Source organism: Ranitomeya variabilis, chromosome 1 (genome assembly GCF_051348905.1).
Source record: "Ranitomeya variabilis isolate aRanVar5 chromosome 1, aRanVar5.hap1, whole genome shotgun sequence".
NCBI classification, from domain to species: Eukaryota; Metazoa; Chordata; class Amphibia; order Anura; family Dendrobatidae; genus Ranitomeya; species Ranitomeya variabilis.
This window is the reverse complement of record NC_135232.1, coordinates 551,293,099-551,310,533: the sequence shown is the minus strand read 5'-3', so window position 1 is coordinate 551,310,533 and position 17,435 is coordinate 551,293,099. Positions and strand designations below refer to the sequence as shown.

The 17,435-nt window shown below is 66.0% G+C and overlaps 1 protein-coding gene across 8 annotated transcripts in view; it reads left to right on the top strand.

Annotated features, from left to right (window-relative positions):
- SHC1 (SHC adaptor protein 1) overlaps positions 1 to 17,435 on the top strand; it is a 43,751-nt gene that overhangs the window by 4,619 nt on the left and 21,697 nt on the right. For 6 of the 8 annotated variants that reach the window (XM_077255755.1, XM_077255732.1, XM_077255764.1 and 3 more), the window contains 3 exons: positions 1,272 to 1,433; positions 16,662 to 16,732; positions 16,817 to 16,880. In XM_077255755.1, the coding sequence (XP_077111870.1) occupies positions 1,272 to 1,433; positions 16,662 to 16,732; positions 16,817 to 16,880 (297 nt within the window). Of the gene's footprint in view, positions 1 to 676; positions 1,434 to 16,661; positions 16,733 to 16,816; positions 16,881 to 17,435 lie in introns of those variants that run through there. The other 2 variants (XM_077255723.1, XM_077255714.1) reach the window with 2 other exon arrangements.

The following is a 17,435-nucleotide window of genomic DNA, read 5'->3' as shown; positions in this document are numbered from 1 at the left end:
CGGAATGCATGGAGCGTCTCTTAATTCTGTCCCCCATAGTACATGATGTCCTCCACACGTTGAGGAATGTGATCCCACTATGAGGGGTGCTGGAGCGCCCCTGGACTACTCCCTATCATCTCTATCTGCACACGAATGAATCAATAGCTGACATTACGGCCGCTCTCCATCCCATCTGCTGTACTGAGTGTTGTAGTTCACCAGCCCACCACTAGGCGGGGTGAGGTCTAACACATAGGTCTCTGGCCGCCTCCACTACACAGCGCTGCAGCTTGGAAGCAGTTAATGGTTTCCATGACAGCAGGAAGCTGCGCCCTACTGTCGCTGTGAAGATGCCACCTCTGGCCGTGACCTTGTGCATTAGATGGCAAGCTCCGTAGGCAGAGTGACACGCCGCAGGGTCACGTGCCGCAGGCTATAATCTATCTGGGGCTGCAGGAAATGAGCCGGTGCCTTCCTGTGAGTCAGCACAGTGCCTGCCATTGGCCGTCTGCCTCTCCTCCAGGGAGCCTGTTAGCTGACAGCAGACACTCGCTCTACTCCAGAGATGGGAGATGCAGCTGCTCAGCTCTCCTGACCTCTCCTCCCTCCACCTCTTCCTTCCGCTGGGTGGGATAGGAAGGGACTGGGATGGGGTCCTCCTGGCTTCCATGCCCAGCCTCTGGCATCTGACTCTGCTTTACACTGCTGCTTCTCTCCTGTGAATTGCTGGACCACCTGGGGCACAGAGTACTATGTAACCGGCCAAGTGTTAAGGGGCTCTAACTGCCGTTCTCCGGACTATGAGACCTGGACCCCTCATGTCTGTAGATTACAAGCTGCCGACTGGCATCATGGATCTCTTGCCCAAAACCAAGTACAATCACCTACGTAACGAGTCTGTGAGCTCCGCGGAGGATGCCCCGGGCACCGGGCCCCCCACACCCTCAGTGGATATCATGGAGTCCTTGCCCAGCTCCTCCTCTTCCTCTTCTTTGGCTCCTATGCTGAACCTGGCAGAACTTTCCTCCGAGTCCGAGGACAGCCCCACCACCCTGTGCTCCTTCTTCCCCAAAATGGCCAACCTTAAGCTCTCCAATCCTGCTAGTCTACTGAGCCTCCGCGGCTTCTCAACAGGCATCCCTGGGGGGGCAGTAAATGAGACGGGCAGCCCCGCGGGAGCGGTAATTGAGACGGGCAGCCCCGGGGGGCCAGGGAAGGAGACAGGCGGCATCTGCGGGTCGACAGACGACAGCCCAGACTCAGGAAGGACTTTCACTGTTTTCTCCCAGGATATGAACAAGCTCAGCTGCGGGAGGAAAGTGCGAGTGGAAGGAGGACAGCTGGCTGGAGACGAGTGGACCCGACATGGCAGCTTCGTCAACAAGCCCACCCGCGGATGGCTGCACCCCGATGACAAGGTGATGGGTGCCGGAGTCCCCTACCTTGTCAGGGTAAGTGCTCCCCGTGTGTCGCTCTCACGGATGTCCCTGCACCCCGAAACCAGAGCTCCCTGTGTATATACTGCCCCCCCCAAACCAGAGCCCCCTGTGTATATACTGCCTCCCAAACCAGAGACCCCTCGGTATATACTTTCCCCCCCCCCCCCCAGTATATATACTGCCCCCAAACCACCCCAAACCAGAGCCCCTTGTATATATACTGTCCCCCAAACCAGAGCCCCCTGTGTATATACTGTCCCCCAAACCAGAGCCCCCTGTGTATATACTGTCCCCCAAACCAGAGCCCCCTGTGTATATACTGCCCCCCAAACCAGAGGCCCCTGTGTATATACTTCCCCCAGTATATATACTGCCCCCAAACCAGAGCCCCCTGTGTATATACTGCCCCCCAAACCAGAGCTCCCTGTGTATATACTGTCCCCCAAACCAGAGCCCCCTGTGTATATACTGCCCCCGAAACCAGAGCATCCTTTGTGTATTCTGCCTCCCAAACCGGAGTCCCCTGTGTATACTGCCTCCCAAACCAGAGTCCCCTGTGTGTGTGCTGCCTCCCGAACCAGAGTCCCCTGTGTGTGTGCTGCCTCCCGAACCAGAGTCCCCTGTGTGTGTGCTGCCTCCCGAACCAGAGTCCCCTGTGTGTGTGCTGCCTCCCGAACCAGAGTCCCCTGTGTGTGTGCTGCCTCCCGAACCAGAGTCCCCTGTGTGTGTGCTGCCTCCCGAACCAGAGTCCCCTGTGTGTGTGCTGCCTCCCGAACCAGAGTCCCCTGTGTGTGTGCTGCCTCCCGAACCAGAGTCCCCTGTGTGTGTGCTGCCTCCCGAACCAGAGTCCCCTGTGTGTGTGCTGCCTCCCGAACCAGAGTCCCCTGTGTGTGTGCTGCCTCCCGAACCAGAGTCCCCTGTGTGTGTGTGCTGCCTCCCGAACCAGAGTCCCCTGTGTGTGTGTGCTGCCTCCCGAACCAGAGTCCCCTGTGTGTGTGTGCTGCCTCCCGAACCAGAGTCCCCTGTGTGTGTGTGCTGCCTCCCGAACCAGAGTCCCCTGTGTGTGTGTGCTGCCTCCCGAACCAGAGTCCCCTGTGTGTGTGTGCTGCCTCCCGAACCAGAGTCCCCTGTGTGTGTGTGCTGCCTCCCGAACCAGAGTCCCCTGTGTGTGTGTGCTGCCTCCCGAACCAGAGTCCCCTGTGTGTGTGTGCTGCCTCCCGAACCAGAGTCCCCTGTGTGTGTGTGCTGCCTCCCGAACCAGAGTCCCCTGTGTGTGTGTGCTGCCTCCCGAACCAGAGTCCCCTGTGTGTGTGTGCTGCCTCCCGAACCAGAGTCCCCTGTGTGTGTGTGCTGCCTCCCGAACCAGAGTCCCCTGTGTGTGTGTGCTGCCTCCCGAACCAGAGTCCCCTGTGTGTGTGTGCTGCCTCCCGAACCAGAGTCCCCTGTGTGTGTGTGCTGCCTCCCGAACCAGAGTCCCCTGTGTGTGTGTGCTGCCTCCCGAACCAGAGTCCCCTGTGTGTGTGTGCTGCCTCCCGAACCAGAGTCCCCTGTGTGTGTGTGCTGCCTCCCGAACCAGAGTCCCCTGTGTGTGTGTGCTGCCTCCCGAACCAGAGTCCCCTGTGTGTGTGTGCTGCCTCCCGAACCAGAGTCCCCTGTGTGTGTGTGCTGCCTCCCGAACCAGAGTCCCCTGTGTGTGTGTGCTGCCTCCCGAACCAGAGTCCCCTGTGTGTGTGTGCTGCCTCCCGAACCAGAGTCCCCTGTGTGTGTGTGCTGCCTCCCGAACCAGAGTCCCCTGTGTGTGTGTGCTGCCTCCCGAACCAGAGTCCCCTGTGTGTGTGTGCTGCCTCCCGAACCAGAGTCCCCTGTGTGTGTGTGCTGCCTCCCGAACCAGAGTCCCCTGTGTGTGTGTGCTGCCTCCCGAACCAGAGTCCCCTGTGTGTGTGTGCTGCCTCCCGAACCAGAGTCCCCTGTGTGTGTGTGCTGCCTCCCGAACCAGAGTCCCCTGTGTGTGTGTGCTGCCTCCCGAACCAGAGTCCCCTGTGTGTGTGTGCTGCCTCCCGAACCAGAGTCCCCTGTGTGTGTGTGCTGCCTCCCGAACCAGAGTCCCCTGTGTGTGTGTGCTGCCTCCCGAACCAGAGTCCCCTGTGTGTGTGTGCTGCCTCCCGAACCAGAGTCCCCTGTGTGTGTGTGCTGCCTCCCGAACCAGAGTCCCCTGTGTGTGTGTGCTGCCTCCCGAACCAGAGTCCCCTGTGTGTGTGTGCTGCCTCCCGAACCAGAGTCCCCTGTGTGTGTGTGCTGCCTCCCGAACCAGAGTCCCCTGTGTGTGTGTGCTGCCTCCCGAACCAGAGTCCCCTGTGTGTGTGTGCTGCCTCCCGAACCAGAGTCCCCTGTGTGTGTGTGCTGCCTCCCGAACCAGAGTCCCCTGTGTGTGTGTGCTGCCTCCCGAACCAGAGTCCCCTGTGTGTGTGTGCTGCCTCCCGAACCAGAGTCCCCTGTGTGTGTGTGCTGCCTCCCGAACCAGAGTCCCCTGTGTGTGTGTGCTGCCTCCCGAACCAGAGTCCCCTGTGTGTGTGTGCTGCCTCCCGAACCAGAGTCCCCTGTGTGTGTGTGCTGCCTCCCGAACCAGAGTCCCCTGTGTGTGTGTGCTGCCTCCCGAACCAGAGTCCCCTGTGTGTGTGTGCTGCCTCCCGAACCAGAGTCCCCTGTGTGTGTGTGCTGCCTCCCGAACCAGAGTCCCCTGTGTGTGTGTGCTGCCTCCCGAACCAGAGTCCCCTGTGTGTGTGTGCTGCCTCCCGAACCAGAGTCCCCTGTGTGTGTGTGCTGCCTCCCGAACCAGAGTCCCCTGTGTGTGTGTGCTGCCTCCCGAACCAGAGTCCCCTGTGTGTGTGTGCTGCCTCCCGAACCAGAGTCCCCTGTGTGTGTGTGCTGCCTCCCGAACCAGAGTCCCCTGTGTGTGTGTGCTGCCTCCCGAACCAGAGTCCCCTGTGTGTGTGTGTGCTGCCTCCCGAACCAGAGTCCCCTGTGTGTGTGTGTGCTGCCTCCCGAACCAGAGTCCCCTGTGTGTGTGTGTGCTGCCTCCCGAACCAGAGTCCCCTGTGTGTGTGTGTGCTGCCTCCCGAACCAGAGTCCCCTGTGTGTGTGTGTGCTGCCTCCCGAACCAGAGTCCCCTGTGTGTGTGTGTGCTGCCTCCCGAACCAGAGTCCCCTGTGTGTGTGTGTGCTGCCTCCCGAACCAGAGTCCCCTGTGTGTGTGTGTGCTGCCTCCCGAACCAGAGTCCCCTGTGTGTGTGTGTGCTGCCTCCCGAACCAGAGTCCCCTGTGTGTGTGTGTGCTGCCTCCCGAACCAGAGTCCCCTGTGTGTGTGTGTGCTGCCTCCCGAACCAGAGTCCCCTGTGTGTGTGTGTGCTGCCTCCCGAACCAGAGTCCCCTGTGTGTGTGTGTGCTGCCTCCCGAACCAGAGTCCCCTGTGTGTGTGTGTGCTGCCTCCCGAACCAGAGTCCCCTGTGTGTGTGTGTGCTGCCTCCCGAACCAGAGTCCCCTGTGTGTGTGTGTGCTGCCTCCCGAACCAGAGTCCCCTGTGTGTGTGTGTGCTGCCTCCCGAACCAGAGTCCCCTGTGTGTGTGTGTGCTGCCTCCCGAACCAGAGTCCCCTGTGTGTGTGTGTGCTGCCTCCCGAACCAGAGTCCCCTGTGTGTGTGTGTGCTGCCTCCCGAACCAGAGTCCCCTGTGTGTGTGTGTGCTGCCTCCCGAACCAGAGTCCCCTGTGTGTGTGTGTGCTGCCTCCCGAACCAGAGTCCCCTGTGTGTGTGTGTGCTGCCTCCCGAACCAGAGTCCCCTGTGTGTGTGTGTGCTGCCTCCCGAACCAGAGTCCCCTGTGTGTGTGTGTGCTGCCTCCCGAACCAGAGTCCCCTGTGTGTGTGTGTGCTGCCTCCCGAACCAGAGTCCCCTGTGTGTGTGTGTGCTGCCTCCCGAACCAGAGTCCCCTGTGTGTGTGTGTGCTGCCTCCCGAACCAGAGTCCCCTGTGTGTGTGTGTGCTGCCTCCCGAACCAGAGTCCCCTGTGTGTGTGTGTGCTGCCTCCCGAACCAGAGTCCCCTGTGTGTGTGTGTGCTGCCTCCCGAACCAGAGTCCCCTGTGTGTGTGTGTGCTGCCTCCCGAACCAGAGTCCCCTGTGTGTGTGTGTGCTGCCTCCCGAACCAGAGTCCCCTGTGTGTGTGTGTGCTGCCTCCCGAACCAGAGTCCCCTGTGTGTGTGTGTGCTGCCTCCCGAACCAGAGTCCCCTGTGTGTGTGTGTGCTGCCTCCCGAACCAGAGTCCCCTGTGTGTGTGTGTGCTGCCTCCCGAACCAGAGTCCCCTGTGTGTGTGTGTGCTGCCTCCCGAACCAGAGTCCCCTGTGTGTGTGTGTGCTGCCTCCCGAACCAGAGTCCCCTGTGTGTGTGTGTGCTGCCTCCCGAACCAGAGTCCCCTGTGTGTGTGTGTGCTGCCTCCCGAACCAGAGTCCCCTGTGTGTGTGTGTGCTGCCTCCCGAACCAGAGTCCCCTGTGTGTGTGTGTGCTGCCTCCCGAACCAGAGTCCCCTGTGTGTGTGTGTGCTGCCTCCCGAACCAGAGTCCCCTGTGTGTGTGTGTGCTGCCTCCCGAACCAGAGTCCCCTGTGTGTGTGTGTGCTGCCTCCCGAACCAGAGTCCCCTGTGTGTGTGTGTGCTGCCTCCCGAACCAGAGTCCCCTGTGTGTGTGTGTGCTGCCTCCCGAACCAGAGTCCCCTGTGTGTGTGTGTGCTGCCTCCCGAACCAGAGTCCCCTGTGTGTGTGTGTGCTGCCTCCCGAACCAGAGTCCCCTGTGTGTGTGTGTGCTGCCTCCCGAACCAGAGTCCCCTGTGTGTGTGTGTGCTGCCTCCCGAACCAGAGTCCCCTGTGTGTGTGTGTGCTGCCTCCCGAACCAGAGTCCCCTGTGTGTGTGTGTGCTGCCTCCCGAACCAGAGTCCCCTGTGTGTGTGTGTGCTGCCTCCCGAACCAGAGTCCCCTGTGTGTGTGTGTGCTGCCTCCCGAACCAGAGTCCCCTGTGTGTGTGTGTGCTGCCTCCCGAACCAGAGTCCCCTGTGTGTGTGTGTGCTGCCTCCCGAACCAGAGTCCCCTGTGTGTGTGTGTGCTGCCTCCCGAACCAGAGTCCCCTGTGTGTGTGTGTGCTGCCTCCCGAACCAGAGTCCCCTGTGTGTGTGTGTGCTGCCTCCCGAACCAGAGTCCCCTGTGTGTGTGTGTGCTGCCTCCCGAACCAGAGTCCCCTGTGTGTGTGTGTGCTGCCTCCCGAACCAGAGTCCCCTGTGTGTGTGTGTGCTGCCTCCCGAACCAGAGTCCCCTGTGTGTGTGTGTGCTGCCTCCCGAACCAGAGTCCCCTGTGTGTGTGTGTGCTGCCTCCCGAACCAGAGTCCCCTGTGTGTGTGTGTGCTGCCTCCCGAACCAGAGTCCCCTGTGTGTGTGTGTGCTGCCTCCCGAACCAGAGTCCCCTGTGTGTGTGTGTGCTGCCTCCCGAACCAGAGTCCCCTGTGTGTGTGTGTGCTGCCTCCCGAACCAGAGTCCCCTGTGTGTGTGTGTGCTGCCTCCCGAACCAGAGTCCCCTGTGTGTGTGTGTGCTGCCTCCCGAACCAGAGTCCCCTGTGTGTGTGTGTGCTGCCTCCCGAACCAGAGTCCCCTGTGTGTGTGTGTGCTGCCTCCCGAACCAGAGTCCCCTGTGTGTGTGTGTGCTGCCTCCCGAACCAGAGTCCCCTGTGTGTGTGTGTGCTGCCTCCCGAACCAGAGTCCCCTGTGTGTGTGTGTGCTGCCTCCCGAACCAGAGTCCCCTGTGTGTGTGTGTGCTGCCTCCCGAACCAGAGTCCCCTGTGTGTGTGTGTGCTGCCTCCCGAACCAGAGTCCCCTGTGTGTGTGTGTGCTGCCTCCCGAACCAGAGTCCCCTGTGTGTGTGTGTGCTGCCTCCCGAACCAGAGTCCCCTGTGTGTGTGTGTGCTGCCTCCCGAACCAGAGTCCCCTGTGTGTGTGTGTGCTGCCTCCCGAACCAGAGTCCCCTGTGTGTGTGTGTGCTGCCTCCCGAACCAGAGTCCCCTGTGTGTGTGTGTGCTGCCTCCCGAACCAGAGTCCCCTGTGTGTGTGTGTGCTGCCTCCCGAACCAGAGTCCCCTGTGTGTGTGTGTGCTGCCTCCCGAACCAGAGTCCCCTGTGTGTGTGTGTGCTGCCTCCCGAACCAGAGTCCCCTGTGTGTGTGTGTGCTGCCTCCCGAACCAGAGTCCCCTGTGTGTGTGTGTGCTGCCTCCCGAACCAGAGTCCCCTGTGTGTGTGTGTGCTGCCTCCCGAACCAGAGTCCCCTGTGTGTGTGTGTGCTGCCTCCCGAACCAGAGTCCCCTGTGTGTGTGTGTGCTGCCTCCCGAACCAGAGTCCCCTGTGTGTGTGTGTGCTGCCTCCCGAACCAGAGTCCCCTGTGTGTGTGTGTGCTGCCTCCCGAACCAGAGTCCCCTGTGTGTGTGTGTGCTGCCTCCCGAACCAGAGTCCCCTGTGTGTGTGTGTGCTGCCTCCCGAACCAGAGTCCCCTGTGTGTGTGTGTGCTGCCTCCCGAACCAGAGTCCCCTGTGTGTGTGTGTGCTGCCTCCCGAACCAGAGTCCCCTGTGTGTGTGTGTGCTGCCTCCCGAACCAGAGTCCCCTGTGTGTGTGTGTGCTGCCTCCCGAACCAGAGTCCCCTGTGTGTGTGTGCGCTGCCTCCCGAACCAGAGTCCCCTGTGTGTGTGTGCGCTGCCTCCCGAACCAGAGTCCCCTGTGTGTGTGTGCGCTGCCTCCCGAACCAGAGTCCCCTGTGTGTGTGTGCGCTGCCTCCCGAACCAGAGTCCCCTGTGTGTGTGTGCGCTGCCTCCCGAACCAGAGTCCCCTGTGTGTGTGTGCGCTGCCTCCCGAACCAGAGTCCCCTGTGTGTGTGTGCGCTGCCTCCCGAACCAGAGTCCCCTGTGTGTGTGTGTGCTGCCTCCCGAACCAGAGTCCCCTGTGTGTGTGTGTGCTGCCTCCCGAACCAGAGTCCCCTGTGTGTGTGTGTGCTGCCTCCCGAACCAGAGTCCCCTGTGTGTGTGTGTGCTGCCTCCCGAACCAGAGTCCCCTGTGTGTGTGTGTGCTGCCTCCCGAACCAGAGTCCCCTGTGTGTGTGTGTGCTGCCTCCCGAACCAGAGTCCCCTGTGTGTGTGTGTGCTGCCTCCCGAACCAGAGTCCCCTGTGTGTGTGTGTGCTGCCTCCCGAACCAGAGTCCCCTGTGTGTGTGTGTGCTGCCTCCCGAACCAGAGTCCCCTGTGTGTGTGTGTGCTGCCTCCCGAACCAGAGTCCCCTGTGTGTGTGTGTGCTGCCTCCCGAACCAGAGTCCCCTGTGTGTGTGTGTGCTGCCTCCCGAACCAGAGTCCCCTGTGTGTGTGTGTGCTGCCTCCCGAACCAGAGTCCCCTGTGTGTGTGTGTGCTGCCTCCCGAACCAGAGTCCCCTGTGTGTGTGTGTGCTGCCTCCCGAACCAGAGTCCCCTGTGTGTGTGTGTGCTGCCTCCCGAACCAGAGTCCCCTGTGTGTGTGTGTGCTGCCTCCCGAACCAGAGTCCCCTGTGTGTGTGTGTGCTGCCTCCCGAACCAGAGTCCCCTGTGTGTGTGTGTGCTGCCTCCCGAACCAGAGTCCCCTGTGTGTGTGTGTGCTGCCTCCCGAACCAGAGTCCCCTGTGTGTGTGTGTGCTGCCTCCCGAACCAGAGTCCCCTGTGTGTGTGTGTGCTGCCTCCCGAACCAGAGTCCCCTGTGTGTGTGTGTGCTGCCTCCCGAACCAGAGTCCCCTGTGTGTGTGTGTGCTGCCTCCCGAACCAGAGTCCCCTGTGTGTGTGTGTGCTGCCTCCCGAACCAGAGTCCCCTGTGTGTGTGTGTGCTGCCTCCCGAACCAGAGTCCCCTGTGTGTGTGTGTGCTGCCTCCCGAACCAGAGTCCCCTGTGTGTGTGCGCGCTGCCTCCCGAACCAGAGTCCCCTGTGTGCGCGCGCGCGCTGCCAGAGTCCCCTGTGTGCGCGCGCGCGCGCTGCCAGAGTCCCCTGTGTGCGCGCGCGCGCTGCCAGAGTCCCCTGTGTGCGCGCGCGCGCTGCCAGAGTCCCCTGTGTGCGCGCGCGCGCTGCCAGAGTCCCCTGTGTGCGCGCGCGCGCTGCCAGAGTCCCCTGTGTGCGCGCGCGCGCTGCCAGAGTCCCCTGTGTGCGCGCGCGCGCTGCCAGAGTCCCCTGTGTGCGCGCGCGCGCTGCCAGAGTCCCCTGTGTGCGCGCGCGCGCTGCCAGAGTCCCCTGTGTGCGCGCGCGCGCTGCCAGAGTCCCCTGTGTGCGCGCGCGCGCTGCCAGAGTCCCCTGTGTGCGCGCGCGCTGCCAGAGTCCCCTGTGTGCGCGCGCGCGCGCTGCCAGAGTCCCCTGTGTGCGCGCGCGCGCTGCCAGAGTCCCCTGTGTGCGCGCGCGCTGCCAGAGTCCCCTGTGTGCGCGCGCGCGCGCTGCCAGAGTCCCCTGTGTGCGCGCGCGCGCGCTGCCAGAGTCCCCTGTGTGCGCGCGCGCGCGCTGCCAGAGTCCCCTGTGTGCGCGCGCGCGCGCTGCCAGAGTCCCCTGTGTGCGCGCGCGCGCGCTGCCAGAGTCCCCTGTGTGCGCGCGCGCGCTGCCAGAGTCCCCTGTGTGCGCGCGCGCGCGCTGCCAGAGTCCCCTGTGTGCGCGCGCGCGCGCGCTGCCAGAGTCCCCTGTGTGCGCGCGCGCTGCCAGAGTCCCCTGTGTGCGCGCGCGCTGCCAGAGTCCCCTGTGTGCGCGCGCTGCCAGAGTCCCCTGTGTGCGCGCGCTGCCAGAGTCCCCTGTGTGCGCGCGCGCTGCCAGAGTCCCCTGTGTGCGCGCGCGCTGCCAGAGTCCCCTGTGTGCGCGCGCGCTGCCAGAGTCCCCTGTGTGCGCGCGCGCTGCCAGAGTCCCCTGTGTGCGCGCGCGCGCGCTGCCAGAGTCCCCTGTGTGCGCGCGCGCGCGCTGCCAGAGTCCCCTGTGTGCGCGCGCGCGCGCTGCCAGAGTCCCCTGTGTGCGCGCGCGCGCGCTGCCAGAGTCCCCTGTGTGCGCGCGCGCGCGCTGCCAGAGTCCCCTGTGTGCGCGCGCGCTGCCAGAGTCCCCTGTGTGCGCGCGCGCTGCCAGAGTCCCCTGTGTGCGCGCGCGCTGCCAGAGTCCCCTGTGTGCGCGCGCGCGCGCTGCCAGAGTCCCCTGTGTGCGCGCGCGCGCTGCCAGAGTCCCCTGTGTGCGCGCGCGCGCGCTGCCAGAGTCCCCTGTGTGCGCGCGCGCGCGCTGCCAGAGTCCCCTGTGTGCGCGCGCGCGCGCTGCCAGAGTCCCCTGTGTGCGCGCGCGCGCGCTGCCAGAGTCCCCTGTGTGCGCGCGCGCGCGCTGCCAGAGTCCCCTGTGTGCGCGCGCGCGCGCTGCCAGAGTCCCCTGTGTGCGCGCGCGCGCGCTGCCAGAGTCCCCTGTGTGCGCGCGCGCGCGCTGCCAGAGTCCCCTGTGTGCGCGCGCGCGCGCTGCCAGAGTCCCCTGTGTGCGCGCGCGCGCGCTGCCAGAGTCCCCTGTGTGCGCGCGCGCGCGCTGCCAGAGTCCCCTGTGTGCGCGCGCGCGCGCTGCCAGAGTCCCCTGTGTGCGCGCGCGCGCGCTGCCAGAGTCCCCTGTGTGCGCGCGCGCTGCCAGAGTCCCCTGTGTGCGCGCGCGCGCGCTGCCAGAGTCCCCTGTGTGCGCGCGCGCGCGCTGCCAGAGTCCCCTGTGTGCGCGCGCGCGCGCTGCCAGAGTCCCCTGTGTGCGCGCGCGCGCGCTGCCAGAGTCCCCTGTGTGCGCGCGCGCGCGCTGCCAGAGTCCCCTGTGTGCGCGCGCGCGCGCTGCCAGAGTCCCCTGTGTGCGCGCGCGCGCGCTGCCAGAGTCCCCTGTGTGCGCGCGCGCGCGCTGCCAGAGTCCCCTGTGTGCGCGCGCGCGCTGCCAGAGTCCCCTGTGTGCGCGCGCGCGCTGCCAGAGTCCCCTGTGTGCGCGCGCGCGCTGCCAGAGTCCCCTGTGTGCGCGCGCGCGCTGCCAGAGTCCCCTGTGTGCGCGCGCGCGCTGCCAGAGTCCCCTGTGTGCGCGCGCGCTGCCAGAGTCCCCTGTGTGCGCGCGCTGCCAGAGTCCCCTGTGTGCGCGCGCGCTGCCAGAGTCCCCTGTGTGCGCGCGCGCTGCCAGAGTCCCCTGTGTGCGCGCGCGCGCGCTGCCAGAGTCCCCTGTGTGCGCGCGCGCGCTGCCAGAGTCCCCTGTGTGCGCGCGCGCGCGCTGCCAGAGTCCCCTGTGTGCGCGCGCGCGCGCTGCCAGAGTCCCCTGTGTGCGCGCGCGCGCGCTGCCAGAGTCCCCTGTGTGCGCGCGCGCGCGCTGCCAGAGTCCCCTGTGTGCGCGCGCGCGCGCTGCCAGAGTCCCCTGTGTGCGCGCGCGCGCGCGCTGCCAGAGTCCCCTGTGTGCGCGCGCGCTGCCAGAGTCCCCTGTGTGCGCGCGCGCTGCCAGAGTCCCCTGTGTGCGCGCGCGCTGCCAGAGTCCCCTGTGTGCGCGCGCGCTGCCAGAGTCCCCTGTGTGCGCGCGCGCTGCCAGAGTCCCCTGTGTGCGCGCGCGCTGCCAGAGTCCCCTGTGTGCGCGCGCGCTGCCAGAGTCCCCTGTGTGCGCGCGCGCGCGCGCGCTGCCAGAGTCCCCTGTGTGCGCGCGCGCGCGCGCTGCCAGAGTCCCCTGTGTGCGCGCGCGCGCGCTGCCAGAGTCCCCTGTGTGCGCGCGCGCGCGCTGCCAGAGTCCCCTGTGTGCGCGCGCGCGCGCTGCCAGAGTCCCCTGTGTGCGCGCGCGCGCGCTGCCAGAGTCCCCTGTGTGCGCGCGCGCGCGCGCTGCCAGAGTCCCCTGTGTGCGCGCGCTGCCAGAGTCCCCTGTGTGCGCGCGCGCTGCCAGAGTCCCCTGTGTGCGCGCGCGCTGCCAGAGTCCCCTGTGTGCGCGCGCGCGCGCTGCCAGAGTCCCCTGTGTGCGCGCGCGCGCGCTGCCAGAGTCCCCTGTGTGCGCGCGCGCGCGCTGCCAGAGTCCCCTGTGTGCGCGCGCGCGCGCTGCCAGAGTCCCCTGTGTGCGCGCGCGCGCGCTGCCAGAGTCCCCTGTGTGCGCGCGCGCGCGCTGCCAGAGTCCCCTGTGTGCGCGCGCGCGCGCTGCCAGAGTCCCCTGTGTGCGCGCGCGCGCGCTGCCAGAGTCCCCTGTGTGCGCGCGCGCGCGCTGCCAGAGTCCCCTGTGTGCGCGCGCGCGCGCTGCCAGAGTCCCCTGTGTGCGCGCGCGCTGCCAGAGTCCCCTGTGTGCGCGCGCGCGCGCTGCCAGAGTCCCCTGTGTGCGCGCGCGCGCGCTGCCAGAGTCCCCTGTGTGCGCGCGCGCGCGCTGCCAGAGTCCCCTGTGTGCGCGCGCGCGCGCTGCCAGAGTCCCCTGTGTGCGCGCGCGCGCGCTGCCAGAGTCCCCTGTGTGCGCGCGCGCGCGCTGCCAGAGTCCCCTGTGTGCGCGCGCGCGCGCTGCCAGAGTCCCCTGTGTGCGCGCGCGCGCGCTGCCAGAGTCCCCTGTGTGCGCGCGCGCGCTGCCAGAGTCCCCTGTGTGCGCGCGCGCGCTGCCAGAGTCCCCTGTGTGCGCGCGCGCGCTGCCAGAGTCCCCTGTGTGCGCGCGCGCGCTGCCAGAGTCCCCTGTGTGCGCGCGCGCGCTGCCAGAGTCCCCTGTGTGCGCGCGCGCTGCCAGAGTCCCCTGTGTGCGCGCGCTGCCAGAGTCCCCTGTGTGCGCGCGCGCTGCCAGAGTCCCCTGTGTGCGCGCGCGCTGCCAGAGTCCCCTGTGTGCGCGCGCGCGCGCTGCCAGAGTCCCCTGTGTGCGCGCGCGCTGCCAGAGTCCCCTGTGTGCGCGCGCGCGCGCTGCCAGAGTCCCCTGTGTGCGCGCGCGCGCGCTGCCAGAGTCCCCTGTGTGCGCGCGCGCGCGCTGCCAGAGTCCCCTGTGTGCGCGCGCGCGCGCTGCCAGAGTCCCCTGTGTGCGCGCGCGCGCGCTGCCAGAGTCCCCTGTGTGCGCGCGCGCGCGCGCTGCCAGAGTCCCCTGTGTGCGCGCGCGCTGCCAGAGTCCCCTGTGTGCGCGCGCGCTGCCAGAGTCCCCTGTGTGCGCGCGCGCTGCCAGAGTCCCCTGTGTGCGCGCGCGCTGCCAGAGTCCCCTGTGTGCGCGCGCGCTGCCAGAGTCCCCTGTGTGCGCGCGCGCTGCCAGAGTCCCCTGTGTGCGCGCGCGCTGCCAGAGTCCCCTGTGTGCGCGCGCGCGCGCGCGCTGCCAGAGTCCCCTGTGTGCGCGCGCGCGCGCGCTGCCAGAGTCCCCTGTGTGCGCGCGCGCGCGCTGCCAGAGTCCCCTGTGTGCGCGCGCGCGCGCTGCCAGAGTCCCCTGTGTGCGCGCGCGCGCGCTGCCAGAGTCCCCTGTGTGCGCGCGCGCGCGCTGCCAGAGTCCCCTGTGTGCGCGCGCGCGCGCGCTGCCAGAGTCCCCTGTGTGCGCGCGCTGCCAGAGTCCCCTGTGTGCGCGCGCGCTGCCAGAGTCCCCTGTGTGCGCGCGCGCTGCCAGAGTCCCCTGTGTGCGCGCGCGCGCGCTGCCAGAGTCCCCTGTGTGCGCGCGCGCGCGCTGCCAGAGTCCCCTGTGTGCGCGCGCGCGCGCTGCCAGAGTCCCCTGTGTGCGCGCGCGCGCGCTGCCAGAGTCCCCTGTGTGCGCGCGCGCGCGCTGCCAGAGTCCCCTGTGTGCGCGCGCGCGCGCTGCCAGAGTCCCCTGTGTGCGCGCGCGCGCGCTGCCAGAGTCCCCTGTGTGCGCGCGCGCGCGCTGCCAGAGTCCCCTGTGTGCGCGCGCGCGCGCTGCCAGAGTCCCCTGTGTGCGCGCGCGCGCGCTGCCAGAGTCCCCTGTGTGCGCGCGCGCGCGCTGCCAGAGTCCCCTGTGTGCGCGCGCGCGCGCTGCCAGAGTCCCCTGTGTGCGCGCGCGCGCGCTGCCAGAGTCCCCTGTGTGCGCGCGCGCGCGCTGCCAGAGTCCCCTGTGTGCGCGCGCGCGCGCTGCCAGAGTCCCCTGTGTGCGCGCGCGCGCGCTGCCAGAGTCCCCTGTGTGCGCGCGCGCGCGCTGCCAGAGTCCCCTGTGTGCGCGCGCGCGCGCTGCCAGAGTCCCCTGTGTGCGCGCGCGCGCGCTGCCAGAGTCCCCTGTGTGCGCGCGCGCGCGCTGCCAGAGTCCCCTGTGTGCGCGCGCGCGCGCTGCCAGAGTCCCCTGTGTGCGCGCGCGCGCGCTGCCAGAGTCCCCTGTGTGCGCGCGCGCGCGCTGCCAGAGTCCCCTGTGTGCGCGCGCGCGCGCTGCCAGAGTCCCCTGTGTGCGCGCGCGCGCGCTGCCAGAGTCCCCTGTGTGCGCGCGCGCGCGCTGCCAGAGTCCCCTGTGTGCGCGCGCGCGCGCTGCCAGAGTCCCCTGTGTGCGCGCGCGCGCGCTGCCAGAGTCCCCTGTGTGCGCGCGCGCGCGCTGCCAGAGTCCCCTGTGTGCGCGCGCGCGCGCTGCCAGAGCCCCCTGTGTGCGCGCGCGCGCGCTGCCAGAGCCCCCTGTGTGCGCGCGCGCGCGCTGCCAGAGCCCCCTGTGTGCGCGCGCGCGCGCTGCCAGAGCCCCCTGTGTGCGCGCGCGCGCGCTGCCAGAGTCCCCTGTGTGCGCGCGCGCGCGCGCTGCCAGAGTCCCCTGTGTGCGCGCGCGCGCGCTGCCAGAGTCCCCTGTGTGCGCGCGCGCGCGCTGCCAGAGTCCCCTGTGTGCGCGCGCGCGCGCTGCCAGAGTCCCCTGTGTGCGCGCGCGCGCGCTGCCAGAGTCCCCTGTGTGCGCGCGCGCGCGCGCTGCCAGAGTCCCCTGTGTGCGCGCGCGCGCGCTGCCAGAGTCCCCTGTGTGCGCGCGCGCGCGCTGCCAGAGTCCCCTGTGTGCGCGCGCGCGCGCTGCCAGAGTCCCCTGTGTGCGCGCGCGCGCTGCCAGAGTCCCCTGTGTGCGCGCGCGCGCGCTGCCAGAGTCCCCTGTGTGCGCGCGCGCGCGCTGCCAGAGTCCCCTGTGTGCGCGCGCGCGCGCTGCCAGAGTCCCCTGTGTGCGCGCGCGCGCGCTGCCAGAGTCCCCTGTGTGCGCGCGCGCTGCCTCCCAAAACCAGAGCCCCCTGTGTATATAATTCCCTTAAACCAGAGCCCCCTGTGTATATACTGCCCCCCAAAGCAGAGCCCCCTGTGTATATACTGCCCTCCAAACCAGAGCCTCCTGTGTATATACTGCCCCCTATATATATATACTGCCCCAAACCAGAGCCCTCTGTATTTGTAGTGCCCCCCTATATACACCCTATATACTGTTTCAAAACCAGCTCCCCCTGTATACACAATTAATTCTGTCCCCAAACTAGAGTCCCTATATACATTGTATATTCTGCCTCCACACCAGAGCCCCCTGCATACACCGTATATGCTGTCCCAAAACCAGAGCACCTTGTATACACCTTATATACTTCCCCATCATCAGAGCCCCCTATATATACTGCACCCCAAGCCAGAGCCCCCTGTATATACTGCGCCTCCTGTTATTAATGTATTAAACACATTGTAGTCGCTGCATCTTCTCTTTACCCCGCTACCCCCTGTATACACTGCACTCCCCAATACAAATGTACGTGAGCACACACTGCAGTCGCTGCATCTCCTCTTTACCCCGCTGCCCCCTGTATACACTGCACTCCCCAATACTAATGTACTTGAGCACACACTGCAGTCACTGCGTCTCCTCTTTACACTGCATCCCCATTATTAATGTACTGATCATACACTGCAGTTGCTGCGTCTCCTCTTTACCACGCGGCCCCCTGTATACACTGCACCCCAGTTATTAATGTAGCGGGCTCACGCTGCAGTCTCTTCATCTTCACTTTACACCGCAGCCCACTGTATACACTTCTCCTGCTGTTATTAATGTGCTGAGCACACACTGCAGTCTCTACTTTTCCTCTGTACCCTGCGGCCCCCTGTATACACTACACCTCCTGTTATTAATGTACTGAACACATTCTGTAGTCGCTGCGTCTCCTCTTTACTTTGCGGCCCCCTGTATGCTCCGCACCCCTCGTTATTATTGTACTGATCACACACTGCAGTCTCTACGTCTCGTCTTTACCCGCTGCTCCTAACGCCGGCTCCTCTATTGCAGTACATGGGGTGTGTGGAGGTTCTGCAGTCTATGCGGGCTCTGGACTTCAGTACTAGGACACAGGTGACACGGTAAGGGCCACAGGTCATGTGACTGGGTGGGGGGGCAGCTGCTATAGTATATATTATATATGACTGAATTGTGTCTCCACACAGAGAAGCCATCAGCCTGGTGTCTGACGCTGTGCCTGGAGCTAAGGGGGCTCTCCGCAGACGGAAGGTAAGGGAAGGACCTATTAATGTGGGTATACAGGTAATAGAAATGTAAAACTGGTCCTACCTGTCTGCCTCATATTAATGGTCTTGTTACATTCTGTCCCCCCTTGGATGTATATGACCTATTAAAGGGAACCTGTCACCCCCAAAATCGAAGGTGAGCTAAGCCCACCGGCATCAGGGGCTTATCTACAGCATTCTGTAATGCTGTCGATAAGCCCCCCGATGTATCCTGAAAGATGAGAAAAAGAGGTTAGATTATACTCACCCAGGGGCGGTCCCGCTGTGGTTCGGGTCCGATGGGCATCGCAGTCCGGTCCGGGGCCTCCCATCTTCTTACGATGATGTCCTCTTCTTGTCTTCACGCTGCAGCTCCGGCGCAGGCGTACTTTGTCTTCCCTGTTGAGGGCAGAGCAAAGTACTGCAGTGCGCAGGTGCCGGGAAAGGTCAGAGAGGCCCGGTGCCTGCGCACTGCAGTACTTTGCCCTCAACAGGGCAGACAAAGTACGCCTGCCCCGGAGCCGCAGCGTGAAGACAAGAAGAGGACGTCATCGTAAGA